Below are 18,174 nucleotides of genomic sequence, written 5' to 3'. Positions count from 1 at the left end.
ACCACATCTCTCTAGCTACTTCCTATCTTGTCGAGAGCTGCAAGAGAATGACTGGGAGTGGCAGCTAAGGGGAGGAGCTATATAGACAGCTCTGCTGTGGGTGATCCTCTTGCAGCTTTCTGTTGGGAAGGAGAATATCCCACAAGTAATGGATGATCCGTGGACTGGATACACCTTACAAGAGAAATAGTGGAGAATTGTTTTTCTCATTTGTATATGCTTACTCAGATTCCTATGCTCCAGTATCATGACTGCTAGTTTATTGGTATTTTAGGTCTTCGGTGGGGGATGTACATAAGGTCTATAAAGTATCAATTGAGTGTCATAATCACAATCATACTAGACCTTTTGGAAGTATCATCCATTTCTACTACTTATTCTTGCTTTTCTCATTAAAATCACATTTTCCTTCTGTTGTAAAAACAATTCAAATACATTTCAGGTGTCTAAATGATACCTTTGTAAAGGAGAATATGTTCTTCACTAGGTTCAACACTTTCGTTATTGATGAGGGCACCAGGATACATGTTCCTCAGTTTAGAGAGGATATGCATATCCATTTCACCTTCAAGAAACATCATATTAATTTGATTCACAATGGCACAAAGTGTTTGTAAAATATTCTAATTTATCAATTTTAATAATGATAAACTGCCATATTGCAGAATTAGGTAAAGGGACATGAAACTCAACAATTTGTGTCATTCTCTTGGTATCCTTTGTTGAAGGAAAAGTACTAAAAAATTGGTCTTTTATGTCCATGTATGAAGCTTTATGCATTAAACGTTAAACAATTATGTGGTATGGATTTTAGAAAACATGTTAAAAATGCACTAAAAGTTTATCAGGGAAGCCTATGGCTTCATAATTGCAATTGAATGCATAAAGAAATCATTTGAATTTATTATCTGTTTAACAAAATAGTATATGATTTCCCTGTCACAAGGACATCTTTATAACAATCCTTTTAACAAATGAGATAAAATGCATGGCCACTCTTAGCAAACACACTTAAAGGGACAGATAATACCAAAATTGTTGTTGTTTAAAAAGATAGATAATCCCTTTAATACCCATTCCCCAGTTTTGCACAATCAACACAGTTATAATAATACACATTTTACCTCTGTAGACTGCCCCCTTATCTCAATTCTTTTGACAGACATGCATTTTAGCCATTCGGTGCTGACTCCTAGGTAACCACTTGTGTGAGCTCAATGCTATCTTTATGACACACATTAACTCCCTCTAGTGGTGAAAAATTGTCAAAATGCATTCAGATTAGAGGCAGCCTTCATGGTCTAAGAAATTAGCATATGAGCCTACCTAGGTTTAGCTTTCAAATAAGAATACCAAGAGAACAAAGCAAAAATGGTGATACACGTAAATTGGAAAGTTTTTTAAAATTACATGCCCTATCTGAATCATAAAAAATTATTTTGGACTTGACTGTCCCTTTAATTTGAGATAAGGACTTCCTGTCAAAAGATACATTTGAAGGGACATAAAACCCAAAAAAATGTCTTTCATGAATCAGATAGAGCATACAATTTTAAAAATCTTACCAATTTACTTCTATTATATAATTTGCTTCATTCTCTTGGTATCCTTTGTTGGAAACCATATCTAGATAGGCTCGGGAGCTTGGAACTAGCTGCTGATTGGTGGCTGAACTTGTATGCCCATTTTTAGCTAAGCTTGCAAATGTTTTCAGCTATCTCCCAGAAGTGCACTGCTGCTTCTTCAACAAAAGATACCAAAAGAAAGAAGCAAAATTGATAACAGGAGTAAAGTTTTGGGTTTCATGTCCCTTTAATTTAATATGACTTGTAACCAGTAGCTGTCATAATTGTTTAATGTTTACATTTTTATGTAAAGTCTATCTATCTATCTATCTATCTATCTATCTATCTATCTACAGTATATATATATATATATATATATATATATATATATATATATACTCACTCCAGCAGGCCAGCACTCATGAAACAAGAAAGCAACAACCTGAGGTGCTTCCAAGATGCATCTGCCTGCTTATTGCTTTTATGGCAGGATTGACACTATATTATACTCACAATTATGCTAAATATAAAAAAACTAGTCCTAAAGCCTGTGTACACGGGCCATTTTTTGCAGTACAGCAGTCCCACCCCTTGCTCTCTCTCTTCCCCCTCTATTTTGCTCTCTCTCCCCTCTCTTTTTCTCTTTCTCTCCCCTCTCTTTTGCTCTCTCTTCCCCCTCTCCTTTGCACTCTCTCCCACTCTCTTTTGCACTCTCTCCCCCTCTCTTTTGCTCTCTCTCTCCCCCCTCTATTTTGCTCTCTCTCTCTCCACCCTCTCTATTGCTCTCTCTTCCCTCTCTTTTGCTCTCTCTCCCCCTCTCTTTTGCTCTCTCTCTCCCTCCTCTCTTTTGCTCTCTCTCTCTCTCTCTACCCTTTCTATTGCTCTCTCTCCCCCTCTCTAATTTGCTCTATCTCCACCCTCTATTTTGCTCTCTCTCCCCCTCCCTTTTGCACTCTCTCTCTCACCCTCTCTTTTGCTATCTCTCTCACTCTCTCTCTCTTTCTTTCTCCTCTCTTTTGCTCTCTCTCCTCCTCTCTTTTGCTCTCTTCCCCCTCTCTTTTGCTCTCTCTCTCTCCCCATCTCTCTTGCTCTCTCTCTTCCTCTCTCTTTTTACTCTCTCTCCCCTCTCTTTTGCTCTCTCTCTCTCCCCCTCTCTTTTGCAATCTTTCTCTTTCACCCTCTCTTTTGCTCTATCTCTCTCAACCTCTCTTTTGAACTCTCTCTCTCCCCCTCTCTGTTGTGCTCTCTCTCTCCTCTCTCTCTATTGCGCTCTCTCCCCCCTCTCTTTTGCGCTCTCTCCCTCCTCTCTTTTGCTCTCTCTCATTCTCTCCCCCCTTTCTTTTGCTCTCTCTCTCTTTATCTCCCCCCTCTTTTTTGCTCTCTCTCGCTCTTCCCCTCTCTTTTGCGCTCTCTCTCTCCCCCTCTCTGTTGTGCTCTCTCTCTCCCCTCTCTTTTGAACTCTCTCTCTCCCCCTCTCTGTTGTGCTCTCTCTCTCCTCTCTCTATTGCGCTCTCTCCCCCCTCTCTTTTGCGCTCTCTCCCTCCTCTCTTTTGCTCTCTCTCATTCTCTCCCCCCTTTCTTTTGCTCTCTCTCTCTTTATCTCCCCCCTCTTTTTTGCTCTCTCTCGCTCTTCCCCTCTCTTTTGCGCTCTCTCTCTCCCCCTCTCTGTTGTGCTCTCTCTCTCCTCTCTCTTTTGCGCTCTCTCCCCCTCTCTTTTGCGCTCTCTCCCTCCTCTCTTTTGCTCTCTCTCATTCTCTCCCCCCTTTCTTTTGCTCTCTCTCTCTTTATCTCCCCCCTCTTTTTTGCTCTCTCTCGCTCTTCCCCTCTCTTTTGCTCTCTCTCTCCTCCTCTCTTTTGCTCTAGTTCTCTCCCCCTTTCTTTTGCTCTCTCTCTTTCTCCCTGTCTTTTGCTCTCTCTCCCCCTCTTTTGCTCTCTCTCTCCACTTCTTTTGCTCTCCCCCTCTCTTTTGCTTGCTCTCCCCTCTCTCTTTTGCTCTCTCTCCCCTCTCTTTTGCTCTTTCTCCCCCTCTCTTTTACTCTCTCCCACCTCTCTTTTGCTCTCTCTCCCACTTCTCTTTTCCTCTCTCACCCCTCTCTTTTGCTCTCTCTCACCCCTCTCTTTTGCTCTATCCTCCCCTCTTTTGCTCTATATCCCCCCTCTTGTGCGCTCTCTCTCTCACAGCAGATGGCCACAGCTGCTCCCGCCCAGCCCCACCCTGCCCCACCCGTCTGGCCCCGCCCGGCCCGGTCACGCCCACTGGCTCTGCCACTTCACGCCCGGCTAGCCTCACCTCCTTCACGGATCAGGTGCTAGGTCAGTTTATTGAAGGCCAGGTTTTTGTCCTTGCGCAGTCTCTACTGAGCATGACAGCTTCAGACAAACACACTTGGGCCTAGATTTAGAGTTCGGCGGTAAAAGGGCTGTTAACGCTCCGCGGGTTTTTTTCTGGCCGCACCATAAATTTAACTCTGGTATCGAGAGTTCAAACAAATGCTGCGTTAGGCTCCAAAAAAGGAGCGTAGAGCATTTTTACCGCAAATGCAACTCTCGATACCAGAGTTGATTACGGACGCGGCCGGCCTCAAAAACGTGCTCGTGCACGATTCTCCCATAGGAAACAATGGGGCTGTTTGAGCTGAAAAAAAACCTAACACCTGCAAAAAAGCAGCGTTCAGCTCCTAACGCAGCCCCATTGTTTCCTATGGGGAAACACTTCCTACGTCTGCACCTAACACTCTAACATGTACCCCGAGTCTAAACACCCCTAACCTTACACTTATTAACCCCTAATCTGCCGCCCCCGCTATCGCTGACCCCTGCATTACACTTTTAACCCCTAATCTGCCGCTCCGTAAACCGCCGCCACCTACGTTATCCCTATGTACCCCTAATCTGCTGCCCTAACATCGCCGACCCCTATGTTATATTTATTAACCCCTAATCTGCCCCCCACAACGTCGCTGACACCTACCTACACTTATTAACCCCTAATCTGCCGAGCGGACCTGAGCGCTACTATAATAAATGTATTAACCCCTAATCCGCCTCACTAACCCTATCATAAATAGTATTAACCCCTAATCTGCCCTCCCTAACATCGCCGACACCTACCTTCAATTATTAACCCCTAATCTGCCGACCGGAGCTCACCGCTATTCTAATAAATGTATTAACCCCTAAAGCTAAGTCTAACCCTAACACTAACACCCCCCTAAGTTAAATATAATTTTTATCTAACGAAATAAATTAACTCATATTAAATAAATGATTCCTATTTAAAGCTAAATACTTACCTGTAAAATAAATCCTAATATAGCTACAATATAAATTACATTTATATTATAGCTATTTTAGGATTAATATTTATTTTACAGGCAACTTGGTATTTATTTTAACTAGGTACAATAGCTATTAAATAGTTAAGAACTATTTAATAGTTACCTAGTTAAAATAATTACAAATTGACCTGTAAAATAAATCCTAACCTAAGTTATAATTAAACCTAACACTACCCTATCAATAAAATAATTAAATAAACTACCTACAATTACCTACAATTAACCTAACACTACACTATCAATAAATTAAATAAACACAATTGCTACAAATAAATACAATTAAATAAACTATCTAAAGTACAAAAAATAAAAAAGAACTAAGTTACAGAAAATAAAAAAATATTTACAAACATAAGAAAAATATTACAACAATTTTAAACTAATTACACCTACTCTAAGCCCCCTAATAAAATAACAAAGACCCCCAAAATAAAAAATTCCCTACCCTATTCTAAAATACAAAAATTACAAGCTCTTTTACCTTACCAGCCCTGAACAGGGCCCTTTGCGGGGCATGCCCCAAGAATTTCAGCTCTTTTGCCTGTAAAAAAAAACATACAATACCCCCCCCAACATTACAACCCACCACCCACATACCCCTAATCTAACCCAAACCCCCCTTAAATAAACCTAACACTAAGCCCCTGAAGATCTTCCTACCTTGTCTTCACCTCACCAGGTATCACCGATCCGTCCTGGCTCCAAGATCTTCATCCAACCCAAGCGGGGGTTGGCGATCCATAATCCGGTGCTCCAAAGTCTTCCTCCTATCCGGCAAGAAGAGGACATCCGGACCGGCAAACATCTTCTCCAAGCGGCATCTTCTATGTTCTTCCATCCGATGACGACCGGCTCCATCTTGAAGACCTCCAGCGCGGATCCATCCTCTTCTTCCGACGACTAGACGACGAATGACGGTTCCTTTAAGGGACGTCATCCAAGATGGCGTCCCTCGAATTCCGATTGGCTGATAGGATTCTATCAGCCAATCGGAATTAAGGTAGGAATTTTCTGATTGGCTGATGGAATCAGCCAATCAGAATCAAGTTCAATCCGATTGGCCGATCCCATCAGCCAATCAGACTGAGCTCGCATTCTATTGGCTGATCGGAACAGCCAATAGAATGCAAGCTCAATCTGATTGGCTGATTGGATCAGCCAATCGGATTGAACTTGATTCTGATTGGCTGATTCCATCAGCCAATCAGAAAATTCCTACCTTAATTCCGATTGGCTGATAGAATCCTATCAGCCAATCAGAATTCGAGGGACGCCATCTTGGATGACGTCCCTTAAAGGAACCGTCATTCGTCGTCTAGTCGTCGGAAGAAGAGGATGGATCCGCGCTGGAGGTCTTCAAGATGGAGCCGGTCGTCATCGGATGGAAGAACATAGAAGATGCCGCTTGGAGAAGATGTTTGCCGGTCCGGATGTCCTCTTCTTGCCGGATAGGAGGAAGACTTTGGAGCACCGGATTATGGATCGCCAACCCCCGCTTGGGTTGGATGAAGATCTTGGAGCCAGGACGGATCGGTGATACCTGGTGAGGTGAAGACAAGGTAGGAAGATCTTCAGGGGCTTAGTGTTAGGTTTATTTAAGGGGGGTTTGGGTTAGATTAGGGGTATGTGGGTGGTGGGTTGTAATGTTGGGGGGGGGGTATTGTATGTTTTTTTTTACAGGCAAAAGAGCTGAAATTCTTGGGGCATGCCCCGCAAAGGGCCCTGTTCAGGGCTGGTAAGGTAAAAGAGCTTGTAATTTTTGTATTTTAGAATAGGGTAGGGAATTTTTTATTTTGGGGGTCTTTGTTATTTTATTAGGGGGCTTAGAGTAGGTGTAATTAGTTTAAAATTGTTGTAATATTTTTCTTATGTTTGTAAATATTTTTTTATTTTCTGTAACTTAGTTCTTTTTTATTTTTGTACTTTAGATAGTTTATTTAATTGTATTTATTTGTAGCAATTGTGTTTATTTAATTTATTGATAGTGTAGTGTTAGGTTAATTGTAGGTAATTGTAGGTAGTTTATTTAATTATTTTATTGATAGGGTAGTGTTAGGTTTAATTATAACTTAGGTTAGGATTTATTTTACAGGTAAATTTGTAATTATTTTAACTAGGTAACTATTAAATAGTTCTTAACTATTTAATAGCTATTGTACCTGGTTAAAATAATTACAAAGTTGCCTGTAAAATAAATATTAATCCTAAAATAGCTATAATATAAATGTAATTTATATTGTAGCTATATTATGATTTATTTTACAGGTAAGTATTTAGCTTTAAATAGGAATAAGTTATTTAATAAGAGTTAATTTATTTCGTTAGATGTAAATTATATTTAAGTTAGGGGGGTGTTAGTATTAGGGTTAGACTTAGCTTTAGGGGTTAATACATTTATTAGAATAGCGGTGAGCTCCGGTCGGCAGATTAGGGGTTAATAATTGAAGTTAGGTGTCGGCGATGTTAGGGAGGGCAGATTAGGGGTTAATAATATTTATGATAGGGTTAGTGAGGCGGATTAGGGGTTAATACATTTATTATAGTAGCGCTCAGGTCCGCTCGGCAGATTAGGGGTTAATAAGTGTAGGTAGGTGTCGGCGACGTTGTGGGGGGCAGATTAGGGGTTAATAAATATAACATAGGGGTCGGCGATGTTAGGGGCAGCAGATTAGGGGTACATAGGGATAACGTAGGTGGCGGCGATTTGCGGTCGGAAGATTAGGGGTTAATTATTTTAAGTAGCTTGCGGCGACGTTGTGGGGGGCAAGTTAGGGGTTAATAAATATAATATAGGGGTCGGCGGGGTTAGGGGCAGCAGATTAGGGGTACATAAGTATAACGTAGGTGGCGGTCGGCAGATTAGTGGCGGCGATGTGGGGGGACCTCGGTTTAGGGGTACATAGGTAGTTTATGGGTGTTAGTGTACTTTAGGGTACAGTAGTTAAGAGCTTTATAAACCGGCGTTAGCCAGAAAGCTCTTAACTCCTGCTATTTTCAGGCGGCTGGAATCTTGTCGTTAGAGCTCTAACGCTCACTGCAGAAACGACTCTAAATACCAGCGTTAGAAAGATCCCATTGAAAAGATAGGCTACGCAAATGGCGTAGGGGGATCTGCGGTATGGAAAAGTCGCGGCTGAAAAGTGAGCGTTAGACCCTTTAATCACTGACTCCAAATACCAGCGGGAGGCCAAAACCAGCGTTAGGAGCCTCTAACGCTGGTTTTGACGGCTACCGCCGAACTCTAAATCTAGGCCTTGGCCTTTTATATTATAGGATTATAATCCCTTTTTTAGTTAAAATTACATAGGAAATTACTAACAAAAAATAACTGTATACTATCTTTGGACTTACATAATTTGGTATATTTACACATTTTTTTTTATTTTATTTTAAAAACTATCGTCATTTAGGCAACCTAGATTTAAACTGTTAAGAGGTTCATGTTAACATACCTGTTCCACTTCCTAAACTCAAGACATTGATAGGAGACTTCCCACTGCCTATTCTGAAATAAAGATGATATATGTCATGTGCATTTATAGCCTATGTAATAACATCTAAACAACATCTTTAAGAGCTTTATTTCATTTGTTCCTTTTGTAGTAATTTTCATAACATAATCTACAATACTTAAAATTACATTCTTCCTGACTAGGTTGACCATCTATTTCACGGGAATTTCCAAAACATATTTTGAGGCAATGTGGTGGGTGTGGCATGGCTGTGGCTATTCATATCACCTACTTGCACTACATCACTACATGTGCCATGGATGAGTGCACTCTGTGCCTAGTACAATCACCCTTCCCTGCAAGTCAAGCTGTTTATGTATCTGCATCTTCTGCCTCTCCAACAGCACATGGTACAGCAACACCTTATGCTCTCTAGCTTTACCTATAACCATCAGCACATAGAGTGGGTGCTGCTGCACCCATAGTGTTCTCTTGCTTCTAAGCTCCATTTGATGATCCTTCTCTCCCCGGTACTGCAAGAGTACAATTATAAATGTTTGCTGCAGGATGACTCTCAGTATATCAGAATCTAGTTTAAGAAATACAAAATGGAAAGTAAGAAATTTTAATAGTAAAACCATTGTGAGATGGATTTGAAAAATGTTGTTTGTAAAGTTATTGTCAAGCTTTTAGTGCTTCAAAAATAGTAACACTACTTGCACCAATAGGCAGGAGTTCATTGGGTACTGTCTAGCATTTCAAGCTTGGTTATTTGCACTCGTTTTGCCAACTATCCTACATTTACTCCCTCCCCCATATAATCCACAGCACAGATTTAGATGTGTTCTATGCAGAGAGCAAAATGCAGTAATGGATTGTATATGGAAGCAAAATTGTATTACTTAAAGGACCATTCCTCTCAAAATTTAAATACACATAGATGAATGAAATCTTTGAATAGAAACATATTTGCAATATACGTGTATCAGTAAAAATAAAGTACAAGTTATCACTGTTTTAGTGTTAGCATTTTCCTCTGCATGTGAAACATAGCTAGATATTCTCAGTGCTCCAGCATTTTAAATACTGCAGCTGCTCAGAGCTCCGGTGGGGATTGTACCATGTCAGCAATTAACAAATTGCACCATTACCAGGTGGTACAAGCACCTTAGACTCTCTGAGCAAGTGCTGTGTTTAAAATGCTGGTGCAAGGTGCATACTTAAATACACTTTTAAAACAGCTATAGCTTTTATTAGAAGCATTTTTGCTAATACATGTATATTACAAAAATGCTTCTATTCAAAACTGAAATGCATCCATGTGAATTCCAATTTTGGCTGGAATATCCTTTTAAACTTCCATAAAAGTATCTCTTTGTTGGCAGGCATCTCTAAATAGTTGGTTGCTTAATAAAAAATATGGTTCCTGTATGGGTTTCAGTATTATACAAACATTTTAACTGAAATTGTATAAAAAGAATGCTCTATTTACCTTGATATGATATCAGATAGCTTTGTATCAATAAATCTCTGCATGCATTCATGTTCTGTTGAGCGGTTAAGGTACATAAAGAAGGCTTCTGAATACTGAACGGGATCTGTGATTAGACTTCTTAAAGATGAGTCCATGTTTGTCAATAATTAACCTGTTCAGTCTATTTGCCAAACTGTAGAAATAAAATAAAATGTTTTGTGATATGTAGATGACGATAAGGAAGATGATGGCATATGACAATACATTCATGTTCTCAGATTAAATGTATTCAGGAAGCGGATTTATACATTTTCTTACTGAATAACAGCCTATCTGATTATACAGTTTGTATATTATTTTAGGGAACCTAATTCAATAAAACACTATTTAGTTCATGGGTTCTATAATGTAAAATAAATTAATAATTTGTGAGACAGGTGAGGGTGTCATTGAAGAGGAGGCATATTTTAAAGTAAGGCAAATTATTTTACTTAAAGGGACATGAAACCCAAAAGTTTTCTTTCACAATTCAGATAGAGAATACAATTTCACACAACTTTCCAATTTACTACTATTATTTAATTTGCTTCTTTCTCTTGTTATCCTTTGATGAAATGTTTATCTAGGAAAGTTCATGTGCAGCAGAGAACCTAGGTTCTAGCTGTTGATTGGTGGCTGCATATATAAACTGATGGTCATTAGCTCACCCATGTGTTCAGTTAGAAACCAGTAGTGCAATGCTGCTCCTTCAATAAATGATACCAAGATAATAAAACAGATTAGATAATAGAAGTAAATTAGAAAGTTGTTTAAAATTGTATTCTCTATCTGAATCATGAAATACATTTTCTGGGTTTCATGTCCCTTTAAGAAGTTGAGCACTCTGCTAAAATTCTATGAATTATTTTTTTTAATTTTTTTTATCACTGATTATCTGCCCCTTTATGCCAAATTTCTGTAACTCATGATGTAATACATTATTTTGGGCTTTGTTATTTATTAGTGAAACAAAGCCCAGAAATGTCTGTCATTTATATATATTCAGCACCGTATTTAATTGACAACAATGCCAACACTCAAATATCTATGCACATACAGATATTTGAGCCTAATATAATGCACATGCCTAATGCTTTGTACTGTATTCCAAACCATACTATCTTATTATTGTAAGCATGCACTGAGGGTTTGTTCTTGCACCCTGTTACTCATGTCATGTGCCACTAGAGGGTCCCATCAACTTTGCCTTTATTTTCTGGGAGCTGCCTGCTGTCTTTAGAACATCTCCCTTTGTAACCAACCTGTCTGTACCTCGGTTCCAGTGTTTGCTCAGCTGCTTTTATTCTACAATTTTGGTTTGGTTAATATATGACCCTAATTGTGTTGCTGTGTACTCTCTTGACTGCCTGACTTTGTGCTTTGCTTCTAGCCCTTATGCTTATCAGCCTTGGGTTTTCTGTGTTCCTGCAATTGCTACTGTCAAAAAAATAATGTGTGTGTTCCTGTATTGGTATCACCACGGGGATATCAGTTTGTGTTGGTGCATTGACTCTGCCACAGACATATGCACTTACATTGTAGTTTTACTTATACCTTGCAGCATTCCCTTTTCCACAGACATGTCAGCCTGCATTGCTTCTACAGATCTACCAGCAGCATGTATTTCTGCTACAGACCTACCAGCAAGCTGCATTGCTGCTACAGACCTTCCAGCAGTCTGCATTGCTGCTACAAACCTACCAGCAGTCTGCATTGCTGCTAAAGACCTACCTGCAGTCTGCATTGCTGCTACAGACCTACCAGCAGTCTGCATTGCTGCTACAGACCTACCAGCAGTTTGCATTGCTGCTACAGACCTACCAGCAGTCTACATTGCTGCTACAGACTTATCAGCAGCCCGCATTGCTGCTACAAACCTACCAGCAGTCTGCATTGCTGCTGCAGACCTACCTGCAGTCTGCATTACTGCTACAGACCTACCAGCAGTCTGCATTGCTGCTACAGACTTATCGACAGCCTGCATTGCTGCTACAGACTTATCAGCAGTCTGCATTGCTGCTACAGACCTACCAGCAGCCTGCATTGCTGCTACAGACTTATCAGCAGTCTGCATTGCTGCTACAGACCTACCAGCAGCCTGCATTGCTGCTACAGACCTACCAGCAGTCTGCATTGCTGCTACAGACCTACCTGCAGTCTGCATTGCTGTTACAGACCTACCAGCAGTCTGCATTGCTGCTACAGAATTATCATCAGCCTACATTGCTGCTACAGACCTACCAGCAGCCTGCATTGATGCCACAGGTCCACAAACATATGTGTACCCGGGCTTCATCAGTTACTATTGCTACTTCAAGGTCTGGTCACAGTATACAACAGGATGACCTTACATTATGCTTAAAAGGGGTTATCATTGGGAAGCCTGTCTCCTTGGCCCCTTTTAGAGCCCTAGGGCCCAATGATCTAAACCTCACAATTTCAGACATGGTTTTTCTTGCCAAAACTTGCAGGGGCTGCCCTGTTGGAATTATCATAAAAGGGGGCAGTCCCTGCGAATGGCGAAATGTCTCCTATTGAAAGTAATGGAGCTCGGTGGAAAGGCACCCCGCACTGTGGAGCGAACTTAACAGTGAGCAGCGTGTGTAATTTAAAAATTAAATCCTGCAGCCAATATAAATCACATTATGCTGCTTTCTGCATACAGTGGGGCAAAAAAGTATTTAGTCAGCCACCAATTGTGCAAGTTCTCCCACTTAAGAAGATGAGAGAGGCCTGTAATTTTCATCATAGGTGTACCTCAACTATGTGGAAACAAATCCAGAAAATCACATTGTCTGATTTGGAAACAATTTATTTGCATATTATGATGGAAAATAAATATTTGGTCACCTACAAACAAGCAAGATTTCTGGCTCTCACAGACCTGTATCTTCTTCTTTAAGAGGTTCCTCTGTCCTCCACTCATTACCTGTATTAATGGCACCTGTTTGAACTTGTTTTCAGTATAAAAGACACCTCTCCACAACCTCAAACAGTCACACTCCAAACTCCACTATGGTAAAGACCAAAGAGCTGTTGAAGGACACCAGAAACAAAATTGTAGACCTGCACCAGGCTGGGAAGACTGAATCTGCAATAGACAAGCAGCTTGGTGTGAAGAAATCAGCTGTGGGAGCAATAATTAGAAAATGAAAGACATACAAGACCACTGATAATCTCCCTCGATCTGGGGCTCCACGCAAGATCTCACCCCGTGGGGTCAAAATGATCACAAGAACAGTGAGCAAACATCCCAGAACCACACGGGGGGCCTAGTGAATGACCTGCTGATAGCTGGGACCAACGTAACAAAGGCTACCATCAGTAACACACTACGCCGCCAGGGACTCAGGAGCCAGTACATGTCCGGGCCAGTCTGAAGTATGCTAGAGAGCATTTGGATGCGGATTGGGAGAATGTCATATGGTCAGATGAAACCAAAGTAGAACTGTTTGGTAGAAACACAACTCTTCGTGTTTGGAGGAGAGAGAATGCTGAGTTGCAACCAAAGAACACCATACCTACTGTGAAGCATGGGAGTGGCAACATCATGCTTTGGGGCTGTTTCTCTGCAAAGGTAACAGGACGACTGATCCGTGTACATGAAAGAATGAATGGGGCCATGTATTGTGAGATTTTGAGTGCAAACCTCCTTCCATCAGCAAGGGCATTGAAGATTAAACGTGGCTGGGTCTTTCAGCATGACAATGATCCCAAACACACCACCCGGGCAACGAATGAGTGGCTTCGTAAGAAGCATTTCAAGGTCCTGGAGTGGCCTAGCCAGTCTCCAGATCTCAACCCCATAGAAAACCTTTGGAGGTAGTTGAAATTCTGTGTTGCCCAGTGACAGCCCCAAAACATCACTGCTCTAGAGGAGATCTGCATGCAGGCCAACATACCAGCAACAGTGTGTGACAACCTTGTGAAGACTTACAGAAAATGTTTGACCTCTGTCATTGCCAACAAAGGATATATAACAAAGCATTGATGAACTTTTGATATTGACCACATACTTATTTTCCACCATAATTTGCAAATAAATGCTTTCCAAATCAGACAATGTGAACACCCATATTCAGCCCATTTTACGTGAAAACAACAATTACGCTTTATATTTTGTATTTAAATGTATGAATTTCAAAGTGATTTTTGCACATCCAATGTACTTAAATTACGATTTATGCTGTGCATATTTAATACAAATTATTCCTGTGTAATTTACTTTCAAATTTTACATTTTTGATAAAAAAACTATTTTTGGTGACAAATTTTTATTACGGTTTTTGATGAACCTTTAATACAATTTTTTCCTGTGTATTTTTGTGTGAATAGTTCAATTGTTTGTTTTGTAATATTTTTAAAATACAGATTTTATTCTGCACTTTTGTACGTATGGATCTCCTTCTCATACAAAAATGCAGTATGAGACACCCTGTTGTCATGGTAAAAAGGACTGGAGAGCATTCTTTAATAATCTCACCAGCCCAGAGACCTTTAGATCATTGGGCCCCTAGTCTCTCCTCATCCTTATAACTCTACCCTGAGCTCCCAAATTCAGTCATAATATGAATCTATACATTTTCTTATTTGTATTTTGTGATAACTAAAACAGCATAACACTAGGTTATCACATATTTGGGACCATGTTTTGTAGATGATCCATTTATATAACCCATCTGGGTGTGTCTTTGTAAAAAATTATAGTTTTGATTATTTTTAAATAACATTGTTCTGATTTTCAGACACCTAACCAAGCCCCAAAGTTTTAGATGTTTACCGATGTATACAGACTTCAGATTGCTTCTGTTTGTGTAATAGGTCTTTTCATATGCAGGAGAGGTTCTGCTATTCGTCCCTTTCAGTGGGTGTCCCAGGCTTATCTCATTAACAGTGTTAACTTGGGAGCTTCTAAGTAAGATTTTAAAAGGTTTTACACTGTATTTTTATTTCAGTATTTGTGCATATTATTCTGTATAGCAGTGTCTATTACATGCAGTTAAATGAAAATTGGTTTATACTGCCCCTTTAAGCAATATAAGATCACAGTGCAATAAATTGGCATATGATGCACGTAGATAAAAAGTTTATATCTCAGTAATTATTTCAATGGTCAATAACTTCTTTTACAACCTATAGTCCATTTTAATTATCTTTAATGAGCACCCAAAATGTTGAAATCAATATAGATAACACTGAATTAATGAGAATAAATATAAGCAAGAGAAAAATATTACACCCAGGATATGGGGATTTTTTAAATAATGAAGTTTGATCCAGATACAAAGTAGAAATGGGGCATTTTATCTTAAATGTTATGTGCATCAAAATCCAAAAACAAGTTTGAGGTTTGAAACAGTGACATATTTAGCTTTTGTGATTCCCTTAGGCACTGGGAAATTGGCTACCTAACCCCAAATACTTTATTTTATTTTTTTTTGCTTCATATACTACTCACATGCATGCATGGAGGGATTATGAACCCTATTAAGCAAAAAATAAACTGATAACTTATATTAAACTAATAAAAAAAATAAGAATATATTAAAATAAGAATAAATATTAAAATATTCTACCAAATTAGCTGAATTTCCTAAAACCTACTGCCCTAGGCACAGGCCTAGTTGACCTAGTTTGGTTTAAAAAGCTACATTATATGAGTACTTGATGCCAAAGGGCATGAATAATTATCCTAGACAAATGTAACCATACCTGATATCTTCATAATCTTCAATTTAATGCATGACTGGTTATATTATGCTGAATTGTCTTCACTGCTTCCCATAGCATTAAATAAACATGTTTAAACCCTAAGCAGACAGGGAAAAGTAAGAAAAACTAAGGAAAGTCACAGCACAAGGCTGAGATAGAGATATATACTAAACCACCAAACCCAACAGTTTATTTCTGAACCTGACTCTAGTAACGGCTGCAACAGATTCAAATTGAGAGAGATTCAAATGGAGAGAAATGTAAGTTGGAGTGAACTTTCTCAGACATAATTAATATAATCACCATAACAGTACATTTACATTCTCATAAATCTGATATGTAACTCTAAATATGTGATATATCAGACATTATTACATTTGTTATTTATAAAACAACTGAAGTAATTACTGGTGATTTTTCTGTTGCACAGCATTGCACAGGCATAAGGAGTTAATAAGCAAAAAAGTAAGACATTATGATGATTATTTGCATAATGTTATATATATAAATTGAGAGATAATAGATTAGACAGACAGACAGATATAGACAGAGAGAGAGAGAGAGAGAGAGATACAGCTAGGGTTGCCACCTGCCCCGGTTTCACCGGGACAGTCCCGGTCTGGGACTATATGTCCCGTGCCCCGGAAATACTGTCAAATGCCCCGGGCTAAGAGCTCCCCTGGGGCTGGCACAGCACTGACCGCAGATTTAAAAAAAACAGCTGGCCAGAGCAGAGGAGCTCATAACCCGGAGGGAGGAGCGACAGTCACGGAACCTGAGCTGTCTGACTCTGGAGTATGTGGGAAGGAGGGAGGAGGAGGAGGGGGTCACGTGATGTCACTTCACTTCCATGTTCCTCGTTGCGCTGAGCCTGCAGTGCGTGCGCAGATTGTTTAAGGACTCAGTCAGGACTCAGGAGGAGACAATCTGACAAGAAGACAGTGAGTGAGCAGAGGTGCGTGCTCGTGCAGCCGGTGACCGGTCCAGCTTACTGGGGACAAGTATTTAGTATTTATTTAGTGAGCACAGTGCATTGTTTTAACGTAAAAAAAAACATTTGACACCAAGATATGACTATAGTTACCTCATGCTGATATATATATATTTTCTCCTTATGCTCCCTAAGTTCTGCTAAATATAACGTATTTTCGGCTGGTTGAAAGCTTATATATATATATATTATATATACTGTATATTATATACATATAAATTTGATTTCATATTAATTTTGAGGCCGCGCAAAGCCACGCCCCAAACGCCACGCCCCAAGCCACGCCCCAAGCCACGCCCCCATTTAGAAAGTGTCCAGGAATCTTCTGGGCAAAAGGTGGCAACCCTAGATACAGCGCCGATCTGCACATTAGTAATTGCCACATACATTTATAGTTTATAGTTAAAGGGACAGTCAACCAAAAAATGTTTAATGTTTAAAAAGATAGATAATCCCTTTATTACCTATTGCCCAGTTTTGCATAACCAACACAGTTATATTAATATACTTTTTACCTTTGTGATTGCCTTGTATCAAAGCCTCTTTTGACAGCCCCCTGATCACATGGCTTTTTATTTATTATCTATTGACTTGAATTTATCAAATTAGTGCAGTGTCTGCCACAACCCACGGGCGTGAGCACAATGTTATCTATATGGCTTACGTGAACTAGCTCTCCCCTGTTGTGAAAAGCAAATACAAAAGCATGTGATAAGAGGCACTTAGAAACAGGCCGAAATTTATAGGTTTAAATCTTATAAAGTATAGTAATATAACAATGTTGGTTGTGCAAAGCTGGGGAATGGGTAGTAAAGGCGTTATCTATCTTTTTAAACACTAACAATTTTGGTGTTGATAGTCGCTTTAATGGTGGCTCATACCTGGTGCACTAAGCAGCATTTAGTTGAGGCTCTGTATATCATTGTATTGCTCCCTCTCTGGCAGAACAAAGGGTTAATCTTTGCAGCACACCTTTGGCTTTGATTGTGCATGCCACATATGCGCAGGTCATAAATGACATTGCAAGTACAACCTGAGGACTGGGACAAAATTGGTGACTTAAAGAGACAGTAAAGGTTCAGAATAATATAACATTATTTAAGCGGTAGCTTTGAAAATTAAAAGTATTTTCCGATTTTGCAGTGTAACATTGGACTCCGCTCCAGGATCTACTGAGCAGGTTTTGGATATCCAAAGTGCTTTGCGGGCTTGCTGGCTAGTCACAGCACGCCCAGTCGCGCTATTGGAATAAATGAAGCTCGCTCCCGCTCTGGTCTAGTAAAAATGCTGGACAACCTATAGGTAACTGGACACGGAATGTAGCTGGGTTCACACAATGTCCCCACAAAAGCTAAACCTTAGGCCCCATCCTTGATCCCACCACATATATTTTTCACCCCTTGGTTGCCATTGTACGTAGTAGTGATGTGACCCCCTTGGCTGCCAGAAGTAATCACCCAGCAATGATTAAACACCCCCATGGTTGCCTATAACAGAAAATTCACAGTGTACCTTTTTTTTTAGCCATATTTCTAATGCATAAAGGCCTAGAAGGCCCTTTACATTTAGACATGGATCTTTAAGTGTCCAGTATTTTAGTACA

General features: G+C 39.8%; 1 protein-coding gene across 1 annotated transcript in view; it reads right to left on the bottom strand.

Annotated features, from left to right (window-relative positions):
• The window catches only part of LOC128645335 (histamine N-methyltransferase-like), a 96,113-nt gene that overhangs the window by 54,973 nt on the left and 22,966 nt on the right, over positions 1 to 18,174 (bottom strand). The window contains exons 2-4 of the mRNA XM_053698258.1: positions 9,848 to 10,022; positions 8,356 to 8,408; positions 458 to 565 (exon numbers count right to left, since the gene is read on the bottom strand). Coding sequence (XP_053554233.1) covers positions 458 to 565; positions 8,356 to 8,408; positions 9,848 to 9,984 — 298 coding nt within the window. The 5' untranslated portion in view covers positions 9,985 to 10,022. The remainder of the gene's footprint in view (positions 1 to 457; positions 566 to 8,355; positions 8,409 to 9,847; positions 10,023 to 18,174) is intronic.

The sequence above is a fragment of the Bombina bombina genome, chromosome 1, assembly GCF_027579735.1.
Source record: "Bombina bombina isolate aBomBom1 chromosome 1, aBomBom1.pri, whole genome shotgun sequence".
Taxonomy (NCBI): domain Eukaryota; kingdom Metazoa; phylum Chordata; class Amphibia; order Anura; family Bombinatoridae; genus Bombina; species Bombina bombina.
This window is presented reverse-complemented; position numbering and strand designations above follow the sequence as displayed.